The sequence below is a fragment of the Ammospiza nelsoni genome, chromosome 21 (genome assembly GCF_027579445.1).
Source record: "Ammospiza nelsoni isolate bAmmNel1 chromosome 21, bAmmNel1.pri, whole genome shotgun sequence".
NCBI classification, from domain to species: Eukaryota; Metazoa; Chordata; class Aves; order Passeriformes; family Passerellidae; genus Ammospiza; species Ammospiza nelsoni.
The window spans coordinates 10759048-10784017 of NC_080653.1; the positions used below are offsets into that span (position 1 = coordinate 10759048).

General features: G+C 51.7%; 1 protein-coding gene across 1 annotated transcript; it reads right to left on the minus strand.

Moving 5' to 3' along the window:
• Positions 1-549: 549 nt before the first annotated feature.
• HEATR6 (HEAT repeat containing 6) lies at positions 550-23695 on the minus strand. Its single transcript, XM_059486892.1, has 20 exons — positions 23624-23695; positions 15197-15304; positions 14695-14835; positions 13602-13717; positions 13081-13195; positions 12762-12863; positions 12231-12368; positions 11101-11372; positions 10517-10694; positions 10037-10243; positions 9311-9410; positions 8802-9139; positions 7716-7838; positions 7126-7212; positions 6264-6398; positions 4817-4939; positions 3682-3806; positions 2668-2764; positions 2096-2300; positions 550-1398 (listed from the first exon to the last, which is right to left on the minus strand). Exons 1-20 carry the CDS (start codon positions 23678-23680, stop codon positions 848-850), a joined length of 3318 nt encoding a protein of 1105 aa, XP_059342875.1. The 5' UTR covers positions 23681-23695; the 3' UTR covers positions 550-847.
• Positions 23696-24970: the final 1275 nt, after the last annotated feature.

Here is a 24970-nt window from a genome sequence, read left to right on the forward strand (position 1 = left end):
GCCCTGCTCATTCCTGGAGCTGCTGATTTGTCCCCAGCAACATCAGAGAGCTCAGCACTCCCCTGGCTATCAGCAGAGTAAGCATAGAGCAAACACAGAGTAAGTAACACCAGCAGAAAGGAATGGAAGGGGACAGAACTCCAGAACCACAAACAAATCCATGTGCTGTTAGAACACCACTGCATCTCCCACAGAGGTGCTTGGAGAGCCAAAATTCCAGCCTTGGAGAACCTGCTTTGCATTTTCTGGCTTAGGCAGCACAGTGCCATCCACCTGGAAAGAAGGAATTGTGATTTTTTAGGAAGAAGGATGAGTGGAGGCAGCAGGGAGGCTCAGGCCAGGTGTACAGCACTGGGAACACAGACAGCTAAAAGCAAAGGCTGTTTGCTCTAAGCTATTCTTCAAATATTGGCATATTTGGGTTTATTGCAGGAACACGAGAGTGACAACATTTGCAGTGCTGTGAAAAACAAAATCCTTCCAGCCCCCTGCTTTACAAACACGACTCTGGATCCTGCAGCAATGGGAAGAAAATGCTTTGAGATAAGCTGAGGGAACAGGCAGCTTTATAAAACACACAGAGGAGGAAAAGGCGTTTGTTTTCCAAGCGGAGACGCTGTGACAGCAAAGTGCACAAACCTGCCCCAGGAGGGCAGAGTTCCCCAAACACAACAATAAAAAATAGTAATAATATAAAAAAGAAGTCCTAGAGGCATTATTAACAAAGTCTGGAACAAAATACTTAATATCAGCAGCAGGAAACTTTTCCTCTGGATGTCCTGTGCAAGGGAACACGGCTCTGTGCTCCCCGTGGAACATTTGGTCACTGGGGTGGGTTTCATCTCCCTCAAGCTTCTGCCAGCTCGGTGGCGCTGGCGTGGTGTGTCAGGACATCCTCCAGGAACAGGGACACTCGGAGCCTGGCCTTGCCCTGCAGCTCTCTCTCCAGGGCACCGAGGTGCTCGATGGCTGCCTGCAGCGCTCTCTGCCTGTGCCCCAGGTCTGTGTGTGCCCCCGCGTCACCCTCGTGGCCCGGGGAGCTCAGGTACTGCAGCACGCAGGGCCGGATGGCGTGGCCGTGCTCCCGCAGGCTGCTGCCCAGCAGGGGCAGGTCCGAGCTCCCGGCCAGCTGCAGCAGGTGCAGCAGGGCCTGGCACAGCTGGCTCCGCAGGCTGGAGCTGTACTTGAACTCCAGGAAGTCCTCGGCGTCCTCGCTCCTCTGCAGGGCCACCACCAGGGCACTCCAGACGTGGCAGAACTGCTCGGTGGAGCCGTAGCACTCCCTCCTGCTGGGGATGGACAGCGCCATGGCCGACTTGATCCGCACTTTGAAGTTCTTGCACGACTTGACTACGGAGGAAAGGACACTGAACGCTTGCGTGGCCCAAGGAGCCTCTCCTGAAAAAAAATAATAAAAAAAACCCTTTTTTAATCAGCCAAAACATGCAACACTATACATGTCTCCTGAATATTTAATGGGCTGACACTCATTGAATTTATTGTGGTTTAAATGGGAGAATCAAGGGTTATGAAATGAAATATTAGTTAAAACAGTTAATCTCCTGAAGTTTTACAAGAGCATTTATTCACATCTATAATCCCACTGTTTCCTGACATGACAGACCCAGCTGAACACAGCAGTTACCCCTGCCCTGGCACTGAAGGAGCTGAGTCTGTTCCACTGGGCAGAGCCCTGGGAGAGCTGTGACAGCAAACTCAGCTCCCTTGGCTTCCCCCCTCCTTCTCCAGCCCAGGGGCAGCAGAGATGAGGATGTGCTCAGCCCCCAAGTGCAGAGGTGAGGATGTGCTCAGCCCCCAAGAGCAGAGGTGAGGATGTGCTCAGCCCCAAGAGCAGGGATGAGGATGTGCTCAGCCCCCAAGAGCACAAATGAGGATGTGCTCAGCCCCAAGAGCACAAATGAGGATGTGCTCAGCCCCAAGAGCAGGGATGAGGATGTGCTCAGCCCCAAGAGCAGGGATGAGGATGTGCTCAGCCCCAAGAGCAGGGATGAGGATGTGCTCAGCCCCAAGAGCACAAATGAGGATGTGCTCAGCCCCAAGAGCACAGCAGCCGGGGCAGGGGACAGGCTCTCACCCAGAGGCAGGGCAGGGTTCCTGAAGACGTTGCCCAGCGCGTAGCAGGCGTTCCAGCGCACCTTCATGGTGGCCTCGCTGCCCACCGTGGCAATCAGGGCCTGCAGGGCCTCCTCGATGGCCTCCCTGAACCTGGGGTTGGCCACGTGGCAGGGCTGCAGGAAATGCAGCACGTTCCCAAGGGCACGCACAGCGTTGCTCTTCACCTGGAACACACAAAAACCCCTCTGTTTTTCACAAGGTTTGATTTGAAGCCTGCTGTGAAATCATCTCAGAGCCAGCAAGGAGCACAGCTGGAATCACACTGCGTTTTCCTAAATGCCACCAGAAAGATCATTCTCTGCAAAGGGCCACAAACCAAACCAAACCCCCCTGCACTGTGGAGAAGCCCAGTCAAATTCCCTGCAACTCAAACAACACAGGAACCCTGAACACCAGCCCTGAGGGGAGGGTCTGAGCTACAGCTGCCCTCAAACACTGGGGCAAAGAAAGTAACTGGTGCCTTTTTCTTGTTCTGTTTTCAATGCAGGGTTAATCAGCTCCACCAAGCCCACCCTATTCCCCCAGCCTTACCTTGTCTCTGTCCTTGGATGCCTCTGTGGCAGAGCGCAGCAATTTCAGCAGCAGGACATCAGAGAGCTCCTCCTGGAAGCTTTGGCCCATGGTTTCCCTGGCAGGAGAAATCCCCCTGTGAACACCCAGCTGGGCTGCTCCATCCCCACATCACAGATGTGATACCCCCCTTTATAAAGGCCCATGAACAACCTTCACTCTTCAGAGGGCTAATATGTAAGGCAGACCTTTCTGCATGTGACCACTATGTTTATTAATTTAAAACCAAACTATCAATGCAAGAAAGCTGGTTAGCAATGGTTAAATCTGTAATAAAAAACAGAGGGCAAGGAATGGCTCTCAGGGGCAATTCTGCAGCAGGAATATATGATAACTATTTTCCTGTTAAAAATGTAACAGTAGGTTGGGCTTCCCTCAGTCTCTGGCTTGAGGAAGGGTTAAATATTTATTAATTTTACTTGTGTTATGTTGGAAGTAAAGGAACCATGTAATTACACCAAGCAACACACAAGAAATGGAAAACTGAAAAGTGAAAAGTTTTAAAGAATGTCTCCTTAGAGTGACAAGGGGGAATGGCTTCAAAATGAGTAGGTTTAGATCAGATATCAGATAATAACTGATCCCTGTGAGGGTGCCCAGAGCAGCTGTGGCTGCCCAATCCCTGGAAATGTCCAGGGCCAGGCTGGACAGGGCTTGGAGCAAGCTGGGATAGTGGAAGGTGTGAGTACAGGATGCTCAGTGTCCCACACTGGCAGAGACACAGGCAGAGGGTGGTTAAAAAGAAAGATCCAAGCCAAAATTCAGGGGTTTTTTGATGCTAAGGATCATTTTGGTTGGAAAAGCCCTCCCAGAGCATCGAGTGCAAGCTGTGCCTGATGCCCACCTTGTCCCCAGCCCAGAGCCCTGAGTGCCACCTGCAGGGATGGGCACTCCAAGCCCCCCTGGGCAGCCCCCCAGTGCCTGAGCCCCCTTTCCACAGACAATCTGCCCACACAGGGCAGGGGTGCCACGTACATGTTGATGATCAGGGTGTCTGTCAGGTTGCCCAGGGACCAGGCTGCCTTGGCACGGACGTTAGGAGATTTGTCATGGAGGGAGTTCAGGATGGCATTTGCTGTGTCTGCCACAAACATCACATCCTGCCAAAGCAAGAAGTCACACAGCCCTCAAAACACAGGTGATTCTCTCAGTAACACACTCTGCTTTTTCCAGGGGAAAGGGGAGAGAGACCAGCTCTGCTCATTTACTCTTCCAGGTGACACCTTCTAATGAGCTCATGGTGCTGCCTGCAGCTTTGCCTGACCTTTAATTAACAGCCCAAGCCTGAATGCTGACCAAGTCCACCACTCTTGGGTAGCTGCTGCTGAAAAGCTTCTATGGATTATTTAATTCCATTGGTGATTCAGTTACTTTGGATTTTAACATAATTACATGGACTGCCAACCTTATACCCATCAAATCCCACTCTTAAGTAATTGCTTCTCCAGAGTCCCTGTTGAGCTGCCTGCCTAATCTTCTCTTCTATGGCACATTACACGTGCCTATGGTAAAGGATTTTCTTTCAAAATATTTTGGAATTAAACTCCAAAGTCAGCCACTGCATATTTTTTTATTAAAATTATTCACTTAAAAGTTACATTGTAAAAACTAATCTTCCAGCTCAAGTTAAGATGATATTTTCAAATATCCTTTTTTTCCCCTCCAAATAAGCTTTACTTCTTAGTTTTAAGCAGAACTGAAGGCTTCCCATTAAAATCTTGTTAGAATCATAGAATCCTGGAGGTTGGAAAAGATCTCAAGGATTGAGTCCAACACCAAACTCCCCAGAGCACTGCAGAGCTGTTCCCTTCACCCCAGCTCCCCCTCACCTCTTGCAGCTCCTCTGTGCCAACCCACCCACCCAGCTCCCACCCCTGAGAGCCTGGGAGGATCCTGACCTCTCTCCTTTCCCTCCCTCTTCTGCTTCACCTCCCTTCTTAAAGCTGCACTGATTCTGCTCTGAAAGGAAGAGCAGGCCTGGAGCCAGTAAGGAGAACTATAAACACACTACAGGCTGAAAGCAAAGTGAATTAACTGCAAACAAACCCATGTCCCACATCTTGTGGCTCATCAGAGAGTGGCTCAGAAGAAGGGATGGGCTGGCTCTGACCTGCCTGAGGCACGGGAAGAGGATGTACACTCCCAGGGCACGGGCGGCAGCAGCTTTCACCAGGGGGTTCTCACTGTGGTTCAGGCCCAGCAGCAAAGTGACACACAGGATCTGCTGGTCACCCTGCAAGAGGAACAGCAAAGTGACACACAGGATCTGCTGGTCACCCTGCAAGAGGAACAGCAAAGTGACACACAGGATCTGCTGGTCACCCTGCAAGAGGAACAGCAAAGTGACACACAGGATCTGCCAGCAAGGTGACACACAGGATCTGTCAGCAAGGTGACACACAGGATCTGCTGGTCACCCTGCAAGAGGAGAAAAGGTGACACACAGGAGCTCTGTCACCCTGCAAGAGGAGAAAAGTGACACAGAGGATCTCTGTCACCCTGCAAGGTGACACAGAGGATCTCTGTCACCCTGCAAGAGGAGCAGCAGTGGCAGAGGGGGGCTGAGGGAGCTCTGTCCCACAGGGACACACAGATTCTCTCAAACTCCCTGTGTCTGCAGGAGCCTCCACTCAGAGCATGCTCTGGGTAAAGTGAATTGAGCAGTGATTGCCTCCAGCACACAGATCTCTGCTGCTGGGCAAGAACAAGAAGGAAATCAGAGTATTGCTCTCATCCCCAGCTGCAGGAATGGCCCATCAGGGCTAACTCAGAGGATGGGCTGCCCCTGCCTCCCCTCCCTCTGTGCCCCTGGTTAACCAGGACAGGGTGAGCTCAGCCTGGCCAGGTTGTCAGCTCACCAGCCCATGACAGAAGGTCACAGTGGGCACTGGCTTCACCCCACTTGGCCACAGGGACAGGAGAGGGAATGGGATCAAAGTACAGGGGGATGAAGTACACGCTGTACTTGGAGAATTCCAGAGATACTGCTGGAGCAGCAATTCCTGGGCAAATGAGATCTGGCAGAGCACTCCCCAGCAAGGGCACAGTGACACAGAAGGAGCTGCACAATGCAGGGGGGATCCACTGCCAAGGCTTTCATGTTTAGAAGCATATTTCATGTTGCAAAGGGAAAAAAGCACACATGCAAATGGGTGCACAACATCAGGCCCTGGCTATTGGCTCAGCTAGCTCTTCAAAGGATTAATCAGCAGAATAACAATCCCTCAGCTCTCTCCCTCATGCCACGAAATCCTTGTCCTCCATCTCCTGTGCATCACTGCCAAGGCTGGGTGTTCATGGCAGGGCCAAACAGCTGCTGTGACCCACAGTTAATTTTTCTGACAGGCTGATTACTCCCAACACTGCCCTTTCCAGCCTCCAACAGTCACAACGTTAAGAAAGAAAAATAAAAATGGGGAAGGTTTCTTTCTTTCTTTCTTTCTTACTTTCTTACTTTCTCCTGGCAAGTTTTCAAAGGCTTTACACTACTGTAACCAGGTGGACAAGGACAAAGCCTCAAAGGTGAAAGCACCGCATGCAAAGGTGTGTTCTCCTACCTGCAGCAGGCTGAAGGCCTCTGGTAAGATAGAGGACAGGGCATCACAGGCACTTGTCTGGAGAGTGGCATGGGGGGAGTTCTGCAGGGTGCCAGGCAAGGGCCCGTTCAACATCATTGTCCAGAAGGTCACAACCTGCAGGAGAAGCAGCCAGGTTTATCCTCTAAACTCAGCAATTAAGCCTCACTTCTTGTCTTAAAGATGATCATCACATGCTGAAATTTACACTGCTTTAAAGAGAGTTGCAATCCCACTCCTGAATCCACACAGCTGAGTGTTTTATTTGCCTGACAATTTACATTCATAGCAAGTAACAGGAACCTGATGCTACTGAACACATTTCCTGTCTTGTAGGCTCAAAACTTAGCATGAGCCAAAGAAATTTTGAAGCTTGTCTCCTGCTCACAGAAGGAAGACTTAAACAGGCCCAAATTACTCAGCTTCTGCAAACTCAGCCAACAAACAGCTAATGAATTTCTCTAAATTCACTTATATTGTGGTTCTGGCCACTCTCTCTGTACTTGTGACCAGGTTGGCACTTTAGCAACGCAAATTCACCAAAATTCTGAAAGTTTTATGCAGCTGTAAGGACACACACAAAATCAGTGCTGTTCTTCCAGCTCTGGGCTACAGCAAGAGTTGGGAAGAGGAGAGGCAAAGTCACAGGTTAACATCACGTAAAAGAAATAAACCCCAAGACATCTGTCCACAGACAGGAACAAGTGCCAAGCGACGGCAGGAAGGCTCCAGACTGTCCATAGTGGAGGAGTCCCCTCCTGCCTCCCTGCAATTGTCTGTGTGTGTGCCAGGCACTGTGCAGAGGGCAGGCAAGGAGCTCAGGGAGGGGGAATCTCACACTCACCACGCTGACAGGCACCCTCTGCTCGGGGGCAGTGGGGGAGTCAGGCTTGTGCTGCTGCAGGACACCCGTGCCCAGCTCCTCCAGAAGCTGCAGACAACAAAAAGCAAGGGGGTTTTCTTCAGGGGTGACCCATGGAGCTACAGAACCTGCACCCACTCACCCAGGGAACAAAAAGAAAAGGTTCAGTGCTGGTTTGGGCTGTGCTGTCCCTCCTATGACTGGAATTAGAGGAAAAGCCTTTCCTACATAAACTCCCCAGCAAGCACAGCATAACAAACCACTGCACAAAGAGGAAATCTTTGGGTCACAGAGTCAGGTCCCTGCCCCAGCTGATGCTCAGCCAGGGAAGCACCAGTGCTGTGGTCCTTGCACTTCCCAAGCTTCCTGGTGACTCAGCAGAGCCACAAAATTCTGCTGAGACTTCAAGACTGGAAGCTGAGGGTGCATTTCTCAAAGTGTCAGGGTACTGCATTTCTGTATCACACTCACAGATGCTGTGAATATTCAGCACCACTCATCTGCATTTGCAAAGCACCCAGACAGATAAAACTGACTTGGTAACACAATGGTGACGTGTCTCCTGCTCTTACTTTGGCTCCATGAAGCTGAATGGATGGATCCATTTCTTCCATGCATCTGCAAGCCACTTCTCCAAGTCCCAGGAAATAGCTCTGAGCCATAGGGAAATAACCTTTCACAAGAAGGGCCAACACCTAAACACAGGCAAAAGAAATCCCATTCAGCATTTCTTCCTTCTGTTTACCCAAAACAGCCCAACTACACACTGAAATGATGTTAATGGGCTAATCAGCCCTGGCACCATATACTGAGCTCTGATGTAACAGATACACCTTGCAGCACAACTTCTGGAATACCAGAGCTGATTAAAAGCCTCCCTGTTCCATTTTATTGTTCAAAGAAGAGCCACAGAAGCACGATCAGGTAGCAAGGCCATGAATTATTTAGTGTGAGGGCTCCTGTAGCCAAAAAAACTGAGAGCAAGACATTCTGTACCTCCTGTAACACTGCTGCTGCCTTCTGTGAAGCTGGATTTCACAAATATTTACTGTTCCAGAAAAAGAGTGAGACTTCTTGGGATGCATGTTCCAAAATCTTACCCTTTGCTGTGGCTACATGAATTAAAACAAAGCCAAGCCTCAGCATCCACAGGTACTCCCTGAGTCACTCCATAGCTCCTTGCTGGCTGTTCTCTGACTGCAGGGCTCTTCCCCACCAAAACTTTCATTTGGATTCTCTATGGAGGAGTTTGCATGGGGAAGACTCACAGTCTGCCAGCACACACCCCCAGATAATATTGAAAAAAATACAGAAGATAAAAAATCCCAGGCAGATGAACCTGCTGCAGCAGGTTTTCAGTGTAAAATCCCAGGCAGATAAACTCACTGCAGCAGGTTTGCAGTGTAAAATCCCAGGCAGATGAACTCACTGCTGCAGGTTTGCAGTGAAGATAAAACTCCCAGGCAGATGAACTCACTGCAGCAGGTTTGCAGTGGGACAGTCACGCTGTGACCATGGGACCAGAACGTTTCCCCTTGAGCCACAGCAGCTCAGCCCCACTGCAGCAGCAACCAGCGAGAGATCTCCTGAGAGAGCGGGGAGCAAAGGGAGCCCACGAGTGAGGGGGCACTGGATGGAGGCAGGAGCTGCCCTCCCACCTGCAGGGCCTCCAGGCGCAGGGGGCACGGCTCGTAGACGCTGCCCAGGGAGGGGAAGCTGGCATCACTGTCAGAGCAGGAATCCTCCCGGGGCAGGACGACCAGGGACACGCACAGGCACAGCAGCCAGCAGGGCTCGGGGGGGGCACAGCCTGCAGGGCTCTCCCCTGCCCAGGGCACTGCCTTCCTCCACTGCTCACGCCCAGGGGTGGCACTGCCGCTGCTGCCCAGCCCTGAGGAGCTGGGCTGCTGCAGGAGCAGCTGCACCTCTGGCAGAGGGGCCTGCACTGACACGATTGCCCCCAGCAGGGTGAGGCTGGAAACTCGAACGTTGACGTCTGCAAGAGACAATGGGGGGGAGAAGAGAAAGCAAAACAAATCCATTAGAACCTCACTGAAGGCCCAGCATCCTCCCTCAGATAGATTATAACATATAGCCATCCACTGCCTCTGAATTTTGAATTATGGAGCACAGAGGAGGGGAGGAATACAGCAGAGAGAATGCAAACCTTTGTGAGAGATGTAGGGCTTGATCTGGTTCCACACCCTGGTAAGCAGCCCGGGTTTCAATCTGCTGTAGGGTGCATTGGAAACCAAGTTTGCAAGGCACTGAAACAGAGAAAGAGGTGCTGGTTACAATGTCAGCCTGGCCTCCAACAGGTCTGCTTTTACATTTGTAATTTGGGTCACTCAGGAAGCTCATTATCTGAGGGCACTGAAAAAAGCCACCCCAATTATCTGCTGTGTGAACACTGGATACAAACTTGGTTCCTAAGAACAAGGATTTAACTCCTGTGAGGTGGCACAAAGACCAAGGAATTTTGATAGCCCATGGAAGGATTTGTCAATTTGGATTCCAGTTTTGAAGTCAATGTGAGTCTTCAGAATCATTTTATATGCTCATTCAGCTCCAAAAAGACTAAAAAATGCAGAAAAAAGAGAACTGTACTGAAGAGAAAAGAAACCCTCAGACTCTGGATGGAACTCTGAGGAACCTGGTCTAATGAAAGGTGTCCCTGCCCACAGCAGGGGATTGAAACAAGGTGATCTTTAAGGTCACTTCCAACCCAAACCATTCAGTGATTCTGTAGGATGACTCAGTCAGTGAACTCCTGTGAGATGACAAAGGTCTGTCAGTCACCACCACCACCTCACATCTCACAGCAATTCTGTGCAGTCTTTCTTCAGGACATAATCTAGAGATCAGTGGGAGCATGTGGCACATCTGCAGGTACCTTGATTATCTGTGTGAGTGTCTGGGAGGAGGACTCTGCCACCAGGGCCAGCAGCAGGCAGCGGTGCAGCTCCCGGATGCTGGAGGCAATGGTGACAGAGAAGGGAGTAAAAGCTCTCTTGTGGTCACTGGCATCTTCAGCCACAGACAGGAACTGCTTAGAACCTTCCAGGAAGGCTGAGAGGACTTGAAGGGCACAGGCACGTGTCTGAAATGATAAAACATTTGTGATACCTTTTAGCACCTCCTTTGAGCAGAAGAATTTTAAAATGTATTACGTCCTCTGTAGAAAGAGAAAATTCAACTCCAGCTATCTTTTTTCATAAGTTTAGGCAATACAGAACCAATCCTTTGTTTCCTTAGCCAACACTTCCTATTTGTTTCTTGGGTAGTAGCCAAATACTTACTGAGGGCCAGAGAAGACAACTCCTAAGATTAAAGGGGGAAAACAGAAGAATTTTTGTACTCAGAAGTGCCTCACCTTTGGAGAAGGGTCCTTCAGAGCAATAGTCATCAGGGACACAGACTGGGGGCTGCCAATACCAGGGGCATCAGGAACAAATGCTGACCAGTAGCCATACAGAACTCTCTTTTCTATTGACTTGATAGTGGAGAGGAAACAGGCCAGAGCCCCTTGGCGAACATTGGCTTGGTAAGACCTTAAACACAAACAAAAAGATTAATGAGAACAGCAGGGGCAAGGGGTGGGCTCCACCTCTTTCATGTGTATTAGTGGCTGGCTGTGAGAGGAAATCTTTTAGACCAAGAACAGGAAGAGGAAGAACGAATTTACTTCCAAACCAACACAAATTATTGCCTTCCAATTTTCTCGTACCATCTCATAAATCAAAAGGGAAAGTGACTCCCTCAGCAGTTTTGCTGAAGAACAAAGGATGGCGTGGAAGGGTTCTGTGGATCCATGTGTTTATGTGCACAGCAATCACCTCCCTTTGCTCTGTACGAACCCATGGCACTGCTCTGTGTGTTTATGTGCACAGCAATCACCTCCCTTTGCTCTGTATGAACCCATGGCACTGCTCTGTGTGCTTACAGCACAGCAATCACCTCACTTTGCTCTGTATTCCTCCCTCAGTGTCAGAGAACTCTGACTCGCTGCTGCTGAGGCGTTTGCAGGGCTGCCAGCTCGGGGGGTCCTTCCCAGCACACACATCTGACACACGAGGCTGAGGGCAAGGGCTGCTCTGCACATCCCCCAGCTGCAATTTCACCATGGCTGCTCCCAGCACCGACTCTTCTCCTGCATCTCCTGAATCTTCTCTTCCTTCTTCCCCAAACTCTCCCTTCTTTTGTTTCCCTTTGCACTTTTTTCTTCGGCTCTAAGACAAAAAATTGATTTTTTTAGTCAATGTTTAATGAATACATAAATGCAGTTACATGTCTCTGCAATACTCTACACACAGTCACTCTTCAGAATCTGAGTTTTTATATTCTGCTTATTAGTAGCAACAGGCACAAAATTTCAGTAATACCTAACTAAACAGTTTATAACTGAATAGTCTCAAAACCTAACCTTTGGCTTCTTCATCCCTAAAGCAAAATATATCCAAGGAAACTTTTAGCTAAAAATCATATTTCACACAAAAGTGATTCAAGAACAACACTAAATACTTCTGTAGTTCTTTCAGATTTACAGTGGGTAACACTAAGTAACCTTCCTTTTCAGCACCAAAATAAAAACAAGTCAGCATGACTAGATAACCTCATTTTCTCTAATGTCTTTCAGATAATCAGTAATCCAAAGTATTCACACGTTAAAAAATAACCTGTAAAAGGATTGAGCAGAACAGATGAGGCAAGAAATCAGTCTTAAATGAACTTCACTTCCCTAAGAAAGAGTCAAACAATTGTGCAAGTGTTAGGAGAGCAAACGTGACTTATAAAATCAAAAGCTTTGGCGAGTTTGCACACATCAATCCTGCAGGCCAGGAATTCTTGGCTCTGGATGAATAATTGTTGCACAGAGCTTAACTGAGGGAAGCCAAGCCCTGCAGAGCCATTTGTCCCTGTCACCTGAGTTCCCAAAGCAATTTTACTCAGTGCAGAATTTGTAATCATCACCTTTGAAGCAAAGAATGAAATGTGCCACACGCTCAGGACGTGAAGAGCCACCGGTACCATGAGAGGTAAGGCACAACACAACAAACAGGCTGGAGAACAGGAGCAGCCCAGCTTACCCCTGTCTGCTTAGAGGTGGCTGGTTCTGAGTGCTCCTGCTTGGCAGGTGACCTTTTATCATACTGAGGTAAGGGAGCAGGGTACAGGGCTGTGGGCACCTCTATGCTGAGTCCTGGCAGCCCATGGAACATGCATTTCTGCAACAGGAACACAAATGTTAGCATTCTGGCTTTTCTCATGCACAGATTTACTGAAATCACCCATTTTTAGCTGTGCTCCTACCCCCAGGTCCTGCCTCTCCCATGTACAACATCTGAACAACATCTGAAATCCATTTACATGTAGAAGGATTTCAAGTAGGTCCAAAAAACCCCATCTTCCCCATCTCCCTCTCACATTCTGCAGTGGGAAGTGCACTGAAGACGCTGTGAGAGAAACTCAGTATATTTTTCTCTAACATCTCACACTCCATTTCCCCCCATATTCAGGCTTCTCTGCTCCCTCTTGTTCACCTTCTACTGTTTCCCACTTAACAGCACCTGGAACCTCCCAGGGGCTGCCTCTTCCCCCATGTGGATTGAAGGATTTACCTTTAACACTGCCAGCAGAGCTCCAATTTGGTCAATTTGCATCAGTTTCATCTTCCCACCATTGAGAAGCGACTGGACACCTTTCAGTGCACTTTGCAGTAACTGAAAATAAAAAATTACTTTATTATTACTTTTCCTTCCCAAAATGCTGCAGGTTCACATCTTTCAAGGCAGTTACAGTTTTGCTCAATTGGGACAGTAATATGATAAATTATGGACGATTAAAGCAAAATCCTAATCGACAACATTCCAAATTCCATATATTCCAGCAGTACAACTTCCTAATTAAAGTATTTTAGACAATTAGACTCACACTTACCATGCAAAAAGTGATGTCATCCACATCAGTGGTTTTTGAAGACTGCAGAACACTCAGGAAAGTTTGAAAACAGACACTTCTGTAGGACTCATCCAGGTATGGCTGCCCAGGGACACTAAAATCAGAGCAGGAGGAGACACAAGGTTGGTTTATAGTCTGTCCACAGGCTCATAAAGTTACACAAAGTCCCACCCAAGCCCCCTGATAGCCTGCAGAGGATGGAAAGGGATGGATGGATGGATGGATGGATGGATGGATGGATGGATGGATGGATGGATGATGGAAAGGGGGCAGCTCTACCACACAGAGAACAAAAGGAAACCTTCTGCATGAAAAACCAGACAGCACAAAGCTTTTCTTTTCTTCCCCAAACGAACCCGTGTAACGTTGTTTCTGGAGGACTGAGAGTTAGGGGTTTGTGCACAGATAAAGCTCTGCATTCCCCATTCATGCACCACACCCTGGTGGCCCTGTGCTGGCAGATGCACACTCTGTAACCCCCAGCCAAGGGCTGTACCCACCTGAGACACAGGTTGGCCATGCTGCGCACGGCTGCCCTCCTGAGCTCCACGTCAGGCTGGGCAGGGTCACTGAGCTGCAGCAGGAGCCCAGCCGTGCCCAGCAGGTCTGGGAGGAACTGAAAACAAAGCACCAAGAGCCATCAGGGGTCAATGCTCCTCCCTCAGCCTCCTGGGCCTGGGGTTTGGGGATAAACATCATGGCAGGTGGCTGGAGCCTGGCTGGACACCAGGTGCCCACCAAAACTGCCCCTCACATGGGCAGGGGAGAGAAAATATAAGGAAAGGATCATGAGTTGGGACAAGGAGAGGTCACCCACTGATAACCACCATGGGCAGAGCAGACCTGATTTAGTGAAATTAATTGAATTCATTACCAATCAAAAATCAAAGCACGATAATGAGAAGTAAAACAAACCCTAAAACATTCTCAGCTGCAATTTCAGATTCTAGAGACAGATTTATGCATACAAAAAACAAAAAACAGCATGAAAACCTTGATTCCTTAAGTGCTCTTTGTATTAGGAAAGGACAGAGCTGAGCACAGCTCAGCTGAGTCCCAGTTTATGCTCTCCTCCCAGACATGAAGCTGAGCTAGGAACAACTGCTGCACCAAGCTGCTGCCACTCCATGGGCTCCAAGCCCACACAAGCTGGCAGCTCCCAAGCTGTGAGCATCACCACCCCATGCTCAGCCCAACAGCAGACACTGCTCTGCAAGCTGCCACGAGCCGCTGACAGCAGGAGGATTCAGCTTTCCAAACTCTGTCAGCTGCAGCAACGAGGAGCTCACACAGGATTGATACCTGAGAGCCTCTGAGCAAAAGCCCTGATCTGGTTACAGGATGGATTTCTGGAGCCCGCCTGGCGAGTTATGTGCAATTTCAAGCTCCTTGTGGTCTCCCTGCCTGAGGCACAGGGTGGTTGGTCTGCAGGCTTAGCCTGTGCCCTTATTTAATGGTGATCCCAACAGCTGCAGCCTGCAGGTACACAGTACTCCACAATGGAATAATAATTATTAATAAATACAACTGAAATTCAACTTTGCAGCGGTGCAAATACTTTTGTTGTTACTTTCTCTCTGTTTGTAAACTCACCTTCTGACACTTAGGCCCATTATTGTAAACAAGAGCTGCTAAGGCTTGCAGAATTTCAACGTGTGTCCAGGAGCTGCACTGCCTCAGAGCAGAGATGCAGTAGGAGAGAAGGAAATTCAAGCTCTGCTCGTCAACCATCACCTGTCACAACAGAAAAGGTCAAGATAAACATCATCTTGTACTGCTGCAGTCAATAAACCCAGAGAAACTGGTCAGAGATTCAGGTTGTTAAAATCACATACCAGCAGAGATCACACCTGACCAGGAATGGATAAATCTGTACAAGTGTCCTAAAACCAAGACTATTTCCCATGGTGAATCACTTCTGACTGAGAGGTGGTTTTATGAGGAACCATGCTAAAGCCAGGTCAGAGGCTCAGCTACCCAAAAATAAGTAATACAGTGAAAATCCAAGAAACTCTGCCTGAAGGTTGGCTCCACAGCCCTGGGAAAAGACCGAGTTCCACTGGCTTATTGAGGGACATGGCCAAACTCTTCCTACCTGGTATCTGTTGAGTAAGTGATGGATGAGCTGACAGACTTTGCTGACAAGATGTTCCTGATCAAGGGGAACCAACTGACAGCCTTGGACAAGCACAGCACAAACATCCTGGAAGAGAAAGCCTCAGTTTATTATTTAGGGACTACAAAGACAGCAATAACAGCTCAAAAAAATACCTAGTTAGACCAAGGAACTGAAGAGTACTGTCCAAAAATCAGTTAATTCCAAAGAGCAAAGTAAGCCTGCTTTGGAAATGAAATTAAGACAAACCAGTGTAATAATGAAGTACTGTGTGTTGCCAATGGAGTAGCATCCATGTGGCTCATCTAGACTGCTCAGCTTTCAAGGGCCTGCTTTAAGGTTTAAAAAATTACTATTTCTCCAACATCAGACTATGAAAATTGCCGAGTCCCACCCATTGGTGTGACCCACATGTCCACCCGGCAGCGCTTCGGCACAGGGCAGCAGAGCTCAGAGGCACCGAGGAGCCGGGGAAGGGACGGGGGAAGGTGGGCAGAGGGAACATCCCGCCCGCAGCGGGGGGAACGCGGGCTGGAACCCTGCCTGGGGGCTCCCGAGGAGGGGGCACGGGGATGGCACAGGGACGGGCACAGGGACGGGCGCAGGGACGGGCACAGCGATGGGCACAGCGATGGGCACAGCCGCAGCACGCCGTCCCCACAGCGGCCCCGGCCCAGCCCCGCACACGTGCGCTCCCACACGGGCACGGCACGGCCGCCTCCTGCTCCTGCTCCCCGCGCGGACACAGCGGCAGTGCCGGGGCCCATCCCGCGGTACCTGCGGGCAGGGCACGGCCGCGGGCTCGGGCCCGCAGCTCTCGGAGATGAGTTGGTCGAAGAGCAGGTGCAGCTCCGTGCGGCGGCCGCCGCCGTCGGGCCGGGCCCGCAGCGCGCCCAGCCGCGCCAGGCAGCGCCGCAGCGACCCGGCCGGGCCCGGCTCCGCGGGCTCCGCTGGCTGCCCCGGACCCGCCACGGCCTGAGACCCGGCCGGGCCCGGCTCCGATGACTCCCCCGGCTCCGCCGGATGCCCCGGCCCCGCCGCCGCCATGGCCCGCGCCCCGCCCCGCCGCTATGGCAACCGGAGCCCTTCCGGGGCGGCCGCGGCTACGGCGGCCCGGCGGGCCCGGCGGGCGGTGCTGAGGGCCGGGCAGGGCCGGGCCGGGCCTGCGGCAGGTGGCGGTGCCCGCCCGCCTGTGGGACAGCCCCGGCAACAGCCGCCGTGTTCCAGCGCAGGGTCACCCATGGTGGGACAGCCCCTCGAGAGCGAGCCGGCCCTCACTGACCGTGTCCCCAAGTGCCGCATCCACGCGGCTTTTAAATCCCCCCGGGGACGGGGACTCCGCCTGTGCCAGGGTGGAGAAGTTTTCCCCGGTGTCAATTGTGAAATGTGCATGGGGAAGTTTTCCCGGTGTCAATTGTGAAGCTCGCCTGGTGTGGAGGATTTGATGGCTGTAAACCAAAATCAGATGCTGTGCTGTGAGAGGATGCTCCTGTCCCATACCCTGTCCCAGCCCTGACCGTACCCATTCAGGCCAGACACAGGACACGCTGCCATCACACAGCTCTGGGGACACCGGGACCGGTGGCTGTGAACAGGAACCCGCTCCCCTTAAGGGGATGGGATCTCATTAACATCTCGCTGGTGGATAACATCAAGTTAACATTCCCTGAGAACAGGATGGGGCAGCAGCCAAGGCCTGGGAAGCCGTGGGTGATGGGACATTCACTCCAGCAGGGCTCAGCCCAGTGCTCCTGCCTTGCTGCGCACAGGCTGCTGCCAACACTGGGCACATCACCTGGCGAGGAACAGGGGGCTCCAGGGCAGGACACGCTGCTTTCCATGGCACATCCAGGCAAAGCCTCACCTCTGGTTTACCCTCCTCCCATTTCCCTATCGCACTGACCACCCTGAGTAAGAGCAGCACGTTCTGTGCCACCAGTGCCATGGCCTTGGTGTCCTTCTGTGCCCTGGGCTGCTGGTTCTGGGTAATTGCTCTGCTGCTTCCCTTTATCGTTCCATTTGTCCTGTGCTGTTTGTTCCTCAAAGTCCCTAAAGGCCTGTGAGGCAAGCACGGGGAAACACAGAGCAGAGACAGCCCCAGGCATGCTGTTGTTGTGCAGGGATGATTTTCACAGAATGACAGAATATCCTGTTGGAAGGGACCCACAAGGATCATCAGAGTCCTGAGAGATTTTAGAGAGCTCTGTGCCAGCCCAGCCCGGACATTGCTCCAGGGAGAGCAGCTGCTTGAGATCCTGTGAGTGCTCTGGAGGCAGTGTGAAAAAGTGATGTGGCCTCCTTCATTATTGATTTGAGATTTCAAACCCAGGAATGTCAGTGTTGCCTCCCCAGCTTCTCTACTCTGCATAAATTCCTACCAAACCCACACTTGGGGACCTTTTCCAGTTTTGTTTCTTTTGTCACCCTTTTATTTTGTGATTTATTATTTTTAAAACTTGCTAATAAATATTTAAAGCTGTTTCTTCTTTTCCTATTTTTTTTTTAATGGTGCTGAAATGTGCATTCTGAGAGCAGCCCCTGCTTTGTGAGGCCCCAGGTTTTGTGGCTTTGGGTTGTAAAGCAACAAAACCAGCTGAGAGCTGGGTGAGGACACTGTGGGTTTGGGGAATAACTCCACTGAAGCCAGTGATGTTACACCAAGATACATTTGCCAGTGCCTGGCAATATTCCCCGTTTACTCACCCCTCCAAATCCCCCAACTGCAGCATTCAGCAGTGGCCAGGAGGGAAAATAGCACAAGTCCTCCTCTGTTAGACGTGCACTGCTACTATCATGCAAATCCATCTGGTTCAGCAGCTCTAAGCAGACTTCAAAGGACAGAGAAGTCATTAGAATCACAGTTCAAAGAAAAAAGTGAGCAGCTGGTCTAGGCCATCTGGTAGGGGACATAAAATGGTCTCTTTCTTCTCCAGTCAGTCTATGAAATTTTCATTAATTGTAGGAACATCTTCCAACATTAACCAACATCATATTGTTAAAAATGTAAGTCTTAATAAATCATCAAAACTGATGTCTTAGGGAAGCAAGGAAGCTGCAGTCTGCTGGGGTCTTCCCTCGGCAGTAAGGCACCAGGCCATAATTACAATTTTAACTTGGTGTTTTCAAAGCAAATTAGTGGGAATTAGATTCCTCAGCTCCTTTGAAGGCCTCGGGGAAGAATGTGTTCCCTAGGCTGCAGAGGAATCTCCTTTTGTATTGATTTCAGGAGGCACTTCTGGCTTAAAAATGTGGAGCAAGTGTCCTCCCTGTGCTGCATGCTTGGGCTGGATCCTGTGCTGCAGCTGGGATGGGAGCCCACCCCAGGACACCTGAACCCCAAAAGGACCAGGGGAAGTTTAAACAACTCCCTGCACCCCATCCAAGAGGAACTCCAGCTGTGGTGGGGGGAGCAGAGCCCAGCAGAATCCCTGTGTTAGCTGCTGTGATCTCAGCAGCTCCTGGATATTGATATTCCTGTTGGATATATGGATGACTTCCTTGAAACTCAGGCAGGTGGTTTGTCACAGGGATAGTGACAGCTGCCACAGGGAAACCAAACTGAACAGGAGCCACAGGAGAGCTCCAGGATGTGGCAGGGACCTGCTGAGCCTGGAAACAGTGACATAGAGCTGCTGCAGCTCTCCTGGCCTCCTCCTCGCCTCTCTGCCTCACCAGCTGTGTCCTTCCTCCAAAAGGCAGACTGGAGAACTCATCTTAACCTCGTCACTCTGGGAGCACAGCTAGCCCAAATCTCCGTAGGCAATTTCAGGGCTTTCAAGCCCAGGATTTCCAAGGTGCCTGTTTCCATTAATTCTGCCTTTGCTCCTCTTTCCTGTGACTGCCCAAATTTACTGATACTTTTCACTTCCTACCAACAGCATTTCAAACCAGATGGGAAACACCTGCATGTAGAAAAATCCCAGTCTTCTGGGGTATTCCAGGGAGCCCCAGGGGTACCCACAAATGTGCACATGCAGGTACCCCATCGCTGGCTCTGCCTGCACCAGCTCAACCTTTCCCACTCTCCACAGGTCTGTGCAAATTCAGCCCTGGTGCTTAGCTGGTGTCTCCCACTGCCTTCCCGGCTGTTTTCCCAAGCTTTGGGCCAGCTGACAGGACAAACAGCGCTGGCTCCAGCCTTGTTTGCCACTGAACAACAGGCACAAATGCTTGAAATACTTTCCTAATCTCATTTTCTCATGCAAACAACTGCTGGGATGTCAGGGGTGTTAGTCCAAGGCAGCAGCAGAGATGGGACTTGCAGTTTGGACCCAGCCAGGGAGCATTCCCAGCCCCTCAAGCCTCCCCACATGGCCCTGTGCCCACACCCACCCCAGCCTGGACCCCACACCTGGGTGCAGGTGCCCTGCTGGCTTGGCCAGTGAGGAAAATTCCCTCCCTGATGGCAATGAGGGCCTCTGAAATTCCTTACAGATGGAAACATCGGTGGCCTGGGGTCACCAGCCCTGCCGGGAAGGGAGCTGAGGATTCCCAAGCAGATTTTCCTGGAAGGATTGCTGGCTTTACTTGAGTGTGTGCTGGGATTGCAGTTGCATCTGGTGAGATTTTGGAAGCCCTGCTACTGCCTTCCCCTTCTCTCCGGGGTTTATCTCCCCAGAGCTGGCAGAGGCCAAGATGTTTCCACGTCTGCCTTCCCCAGGAGATGCTGGGGACCCGGGGGACACCGTTGAAGGCTGGCTGGTGGCAGCACAGCCTCCAAACACCTCCCCCTCTGTAGAAAATAGCACAGACCTGCTTTTTTAGTTACACCCAAATCTGCTGTCATCCCTGGTGTGTTTACAGAAGAGGCATTCAATTAACACAGAAAAGCGACTTGCACAGCCTGTGAGGGGTGAGGAGCAGGGGCTGCCATGGCTCCTGGGGGGCTGGATCCCCAGGAAGCTCCGGGAGCCCTTGGGAAGCAGCTGCCAGTGGAGCAGGGACCACAGGACCCAGAGCCGCAGTGACCCGCTGGGAGCTGGAGCACACTCTGCTAGCACCCTGCCAGGGATGCACACCAAACATGAGCTAATCCGGACAAAAATAGGAGTGAAATCATAATTCAGATGCATAATTCATGTGCATAATTTTTCTTGCTGTATATTCTCCCGGGATGTATTCTAGAAACTGCTTTCTTTCCCCTCCCCTCCCTGCTCCTGTCCTTCCAAAAAGTGCCATAGATGCAAATCATTGGAGGCAGCAAGAGGTAGTAGCTTTGCTGGGTTACTAAATAAGTGCTAAATTTGTCTGAGTTTCTAGCCTACATCTTGGCAAGTGATGCAGATTGAAGCTGGTGTAGAGACACGCAGCCTTGTGATAATCACAGGATTTTAATTGCTTTCATTGTGAGCCCCGGCTACTGATTGTATCTGCACGGAAAACTGTAACAGTTTGCACTTGCAAATACTAAAAATGTTAAACAATAATGGCAATTAAGAGATAATTATAGTTATTTTGAAGCAAGGATTGTAGTTAAGGCTCCAAGAAGACATCCCAAACAAGCAGGAAGCGTTGCCCTGTTTACTGCACAGGCTTCAAGCTGCTTTTCTATGATGTGAGATCCACCAGATTTAATTGCTTAATGATTTTCTATAAAATATTTAAGCACCACGGTATCTTTAGCCAGCCCAGGCTCTGCCTGAACTGCATGTGTCAGTCTTGCCCAGGACAGTGTCCAAGCCTTGGTCTGGCACCCTTTGCTGAGTCACCCAAAGCTTTTCTTCTGCTAACGAGAGCCCAGGAAATCTCATAGTGCTCCCCAGCAGCACCCCTGGGTGGGCACCCTCTGGAAGGGACACATGGGTGCCATCCCTCGGTGCCCCTGCAAGCTGTGGTTTCAGAGGGAGCCCTTGCAAGGTGGGTCAGGGTTTCCTCCAGCCAGGCTGACCCACAGAAGCAGATGCTTCTGGCCAGGTCACTTTGAACCCTCTGAGAAAGCAGGGCTTTCAAACCCAGCTTTAGGAAGAGGTTGTGTCCTTGCCGGGGCGTTCTGGGCTTTCCTCAACAACAACAACAAAGGCATTTCTTCTTTTGCAGAGCCGTGTTCTGGGCCGGGTGCCAGCGGCTGTGTGCAGGCTGCGGCGGGGCCCGGCTCTGTGTCAGGGCCCGGCCAGAGGGGCCCCGCGGCCTGGCAGCAGCAGGAGCGGCAGCAATCGCACCCCAAAGCTGTCACCGAACCCCGAGGCGAGAGGGAGCCCTGCAGGAGGGATTGCTGTCCCTCTGACTCGGCTTAGGCTGGGGTCACAGGCCCGGCCCGGCTCGGGTCCACACGGCACAGCCTGGGGAAGCCTCTCTCAGTGCCCTGCTCACCCTGGCCAGGGTGAGACGTGGGAAAACCTCTTGCCGAGGGCCCGAGCGCAGCGTGGCAGGCAGTGGGAGCTCACATCCAGCTCTGCAGATTCCAGCCCTCCGAGGGTGTGTGGGACCGGGCTGCAGGAACAAAGGGCGTCTTTCACTGGCTCACCCCGCGCAGGGCCGCCGAGGCGAATTCCTGGGATGCTTTTATGGGCTGCTACCAATGCACAGGCAGAACTGGGCTCCCGGCAGCCTCCTCCCCCTGAAAGCACTCCATTCACAGCCGGGCTGGAAGGAGGTGAAAGAAAAGGCCACGCACATGGTGAAATGCAAGGGGCCCGAATGCAGGGGGGTCAGAGCACTGCCCGAGAGCTCCCTGGCCCAGGCTGGGTCTGGCCAGGCAGGGGAGCCGCAGCCAGGCTGCTCCGCAACGGCCATAAATCATGGCAGAGGCGTGAGCAAGGAGGGAACAAAGGACATGGAGAGATGCCATGGCATCTGGCAGGGAAGGACCGCGGCGGCTGCACCAGAGGATGGCGTCTGAGGAAAGCCTCTGAGCCAGCCCAACAGGGTCCCGGCCCCAGCGACAAGAGCTGGCCCTGCTCTGCCTCTCCCCAGCACAGCCCTGCCACCATGGGGCGTGTGGGGACATGGGGATCATGACATCCCACCTCACCCACGGCCCCACAGCGCTCCTGGGATGCCTCTCCACACTGCCCTACCCCACTGCTGGTTTTTCCATCAGCCACAAGGAGCTCTGGCACATGGGTTCTGAGTCCCCAGCACCAGGATGGAACAACGTGGCATGCAAAGGCCTCTCCAGCAGCCTGATTCCATAGGCAGTCAGGAACATGCTGCACCAGGGCTGGATAAAGCTGTTCCCTGAGCTTAATCCAGGGCCAAACCCCACTGAGGAGCAGAGCCTGAGGCCAGCTCTGCTCTTCTTACCCCCTATTTTGGGTGCTGAGCCCACCAGTGCCCAGAGCACCTGCCACCACCACCAGAAGGGCTGGCAAAGGCACTGACCTGATGATAAGCAGTTATTTGTCTCGTTGGTAATGAGTTATTACTCAGCCTCAGCTAGACACTGCCTTAAGGAAGGAAACATCTGATCATCTTTTAATAAACACAGTTGGCTCCTGCGAGGCTCCTGCATCAACAAAGTGCTCCAAGACACAAGGCTTCTGCACAGACAGAGCTGCTGTGACTCACTGTCTGGGAAAGGGTGTCAGGATCCTTGCTCAATAAATAGAACAAAGGAGGGAAACCTCGGGTGGGCAGGGATGGCACAGCCCTGCTTCCTTCACTGTGTGCCATCGTCCTCCTCAGGATTTACCCAGCAGAGGCTGAAAGCGAGATAAAAATGATTTCCACGTTCTCTCTCATCATCACTAATCACCTGCAAAAGCACTGGGAGAAGGAACAGGTCTGGTGGGTACTGGGTTGTGCAGCCACAGGCTCTGCCTGCACGTGCCTGGAGCACAACACTGCAGCAGCAATGCTGCAGGCTGCTTGGGAGACAAGGACAGCCCTGACCTGCAGCCCGGGTGTTCCCACGGGAGCAATGTGCAACTCCCAGGCCTAGAATGCCACTTGTCCCTTTCCAGAGTGGTCACAGAGAAGGGGAAGAACATAGTGCCAGGCAGGCAGGGAGATGGACTGACGCCTTCTCCCATGGCTTTACACAGTGCTCATTCTGCAGAAGGGTGAATCCCAGACAGTGTCTAGTAGTGATACAGAGCACAGATCCCCAGTGCCACACAGCCCTGCTTTGTAAGGAGTATTCCTTCCACATCTGGAAGGAATACTCAGCATGAGGAATTGAATGACTTGGCTGGTAAGAGAGAAAACAATGTGACACTCTCACCAGCCACAGACCACCCGGTTCCCCGCAGCAAATGCACATCTGCAGGCACATCTGCACCCAGAGCCTGCCCACAGCAGCAGCCTGTGTCCCTCCCCTGCACCCAGAGCTTTCTGAGGCTTGTGAGGCAGCACAACATAAACTGAGTTTACATTTCAATAAACTGAGTTTACATTTCAATAGCATTTTTGCCCAAACACATCTGGAAGCAGTTTCTTCCTCCAGATGATCCCCCTGCAGATACATACCTTCCAGTTGTGTCCCAAATCCAGATGTTTCCAAATAGCTTGAAACTGAGCAGCCATCCTGGGAATGCCACTGGTTTCTCCAGCATGGAAACAGTTAATGCTCCGAGGCATCATCCAGGACACCTGTGCCGGTGGAAACTGGAGACAAAGAGGAGCCCAGCAATGGAAAAAGTCAAAGCCAAGAGCCTCATCAGCTGCTGGGGAGTGGGAGGGGAGTGGGACACAGCTCCAGGATCAAACCTCCCCCTGCTCTCAGATGTGTAGAGGGAAGCACTGCTCAAATTCAGGCAGCTTGTGTTTTCCAGGGCCCCAATGCTGCAAGGAAGATGGTTTAGGGGAAAGACTGCTCTGTTTCACTGCCTAGTTTCTGAGGATGTGAGCAACAGCTCCTCTTCCTCAGCCTGAAGCAGGACTCCTGCTGCAGAGACACATCCAAGGAAGCACCAAGCCCACTTTGTACTGGTGTATGTCAGCTCCAGGGCACACCATCCCTCCAGCCCTGGCAGGACCTCCCCATCCCACTAGAGATGGATTTCCAGCAGTACCACAGCCACTGGATACATGGCTGGAATAGGGGTTTCCCAGATGGAAGTGGAAAAATAGAAAAGGCTGGAAAAGTGTTTCACCTGAGGTTTGGATCAGCAGCCTCCTGCACTGCAGCTGGGGTTCAGGATCCAGTTTCTCTGAGGGCCCTGTGCACAGAGGGGGCTTGACCAGCCCAGCCCCACATGGCTGCACATCTCCTTGGAGGCAGTATTAACCCAGCCTGAGCCAGGGCTGGAATGCAGAGCCCCAGCCCCCAGCCCAGCAATTCCCCTCCCAGCTAAAAGGCTGGGACTACAGAGAAAAGAGCATCACTGGCAGCTCCCCTAAAGTGGGAACCAGCCCTGCTCCGGGGCACTGGCAGGTGCAGGCTGGAGCAGATGGGCCGTGTGTAGCAGCCGTGCTGTGCTGCTCAGCCCGTGCTGTGCGGATGGAGCGCCGGGGCTGAGTCACGCTGCTCACGCTGGTGTTACTGTGCCTCAGCAGAGCTGTTACACTGCTGTGCTTGGGAAGAGCCCACAGCTTTTCCAAAATATCACCCGGGCCACAACCCCCAACTGAGGTTGCATCAGGAGCAAGATAACAAGCTGAGGGGGTTGTTTAAGGGCAAGCCCACAGCCCCCGCACCGTGAGAGGCATTAAACACACCAGATTCAGCTCTCAGCTTTCTCTCCAGCACAGGGAGGAGGCCTGGAGGAAAGCCTGCTTTTCTGGGAAGCAGGGAATCACATTCCTGTGCAGGGAGCTGCTGTGCCACCCCCTGGCTGCCTCAAGCCGTTAAGAGGTCAGGTCCCAGCCATTCAG

Excerpts from the sequence above, each read along its gene's own strand:
- HEATR6 (XM_059486892.1), bottom strand. The coding sequence starts at position 23,680 with ATGGCTGCTCAGTTTCAAGCTATTTGGAAACATCTGGATTTGGGACAC. Across the intron at positions 6,399-7,125 it reads AGAGGGTGCCTGTCAGCGTG|GTTGTGACCTTCTGGACAAT; the intron begins GTGAGTGTGAGA and ends CTTCTCCTGCAG. Across the intron at positions 1,399-2,095 it reads GAACCCTGCCCTGCCTCTGG|GAGAGGCTCCTTGGGCCACG; the intron begins GTGAGAGCCTGT and ends ATTTTTTTTCAG.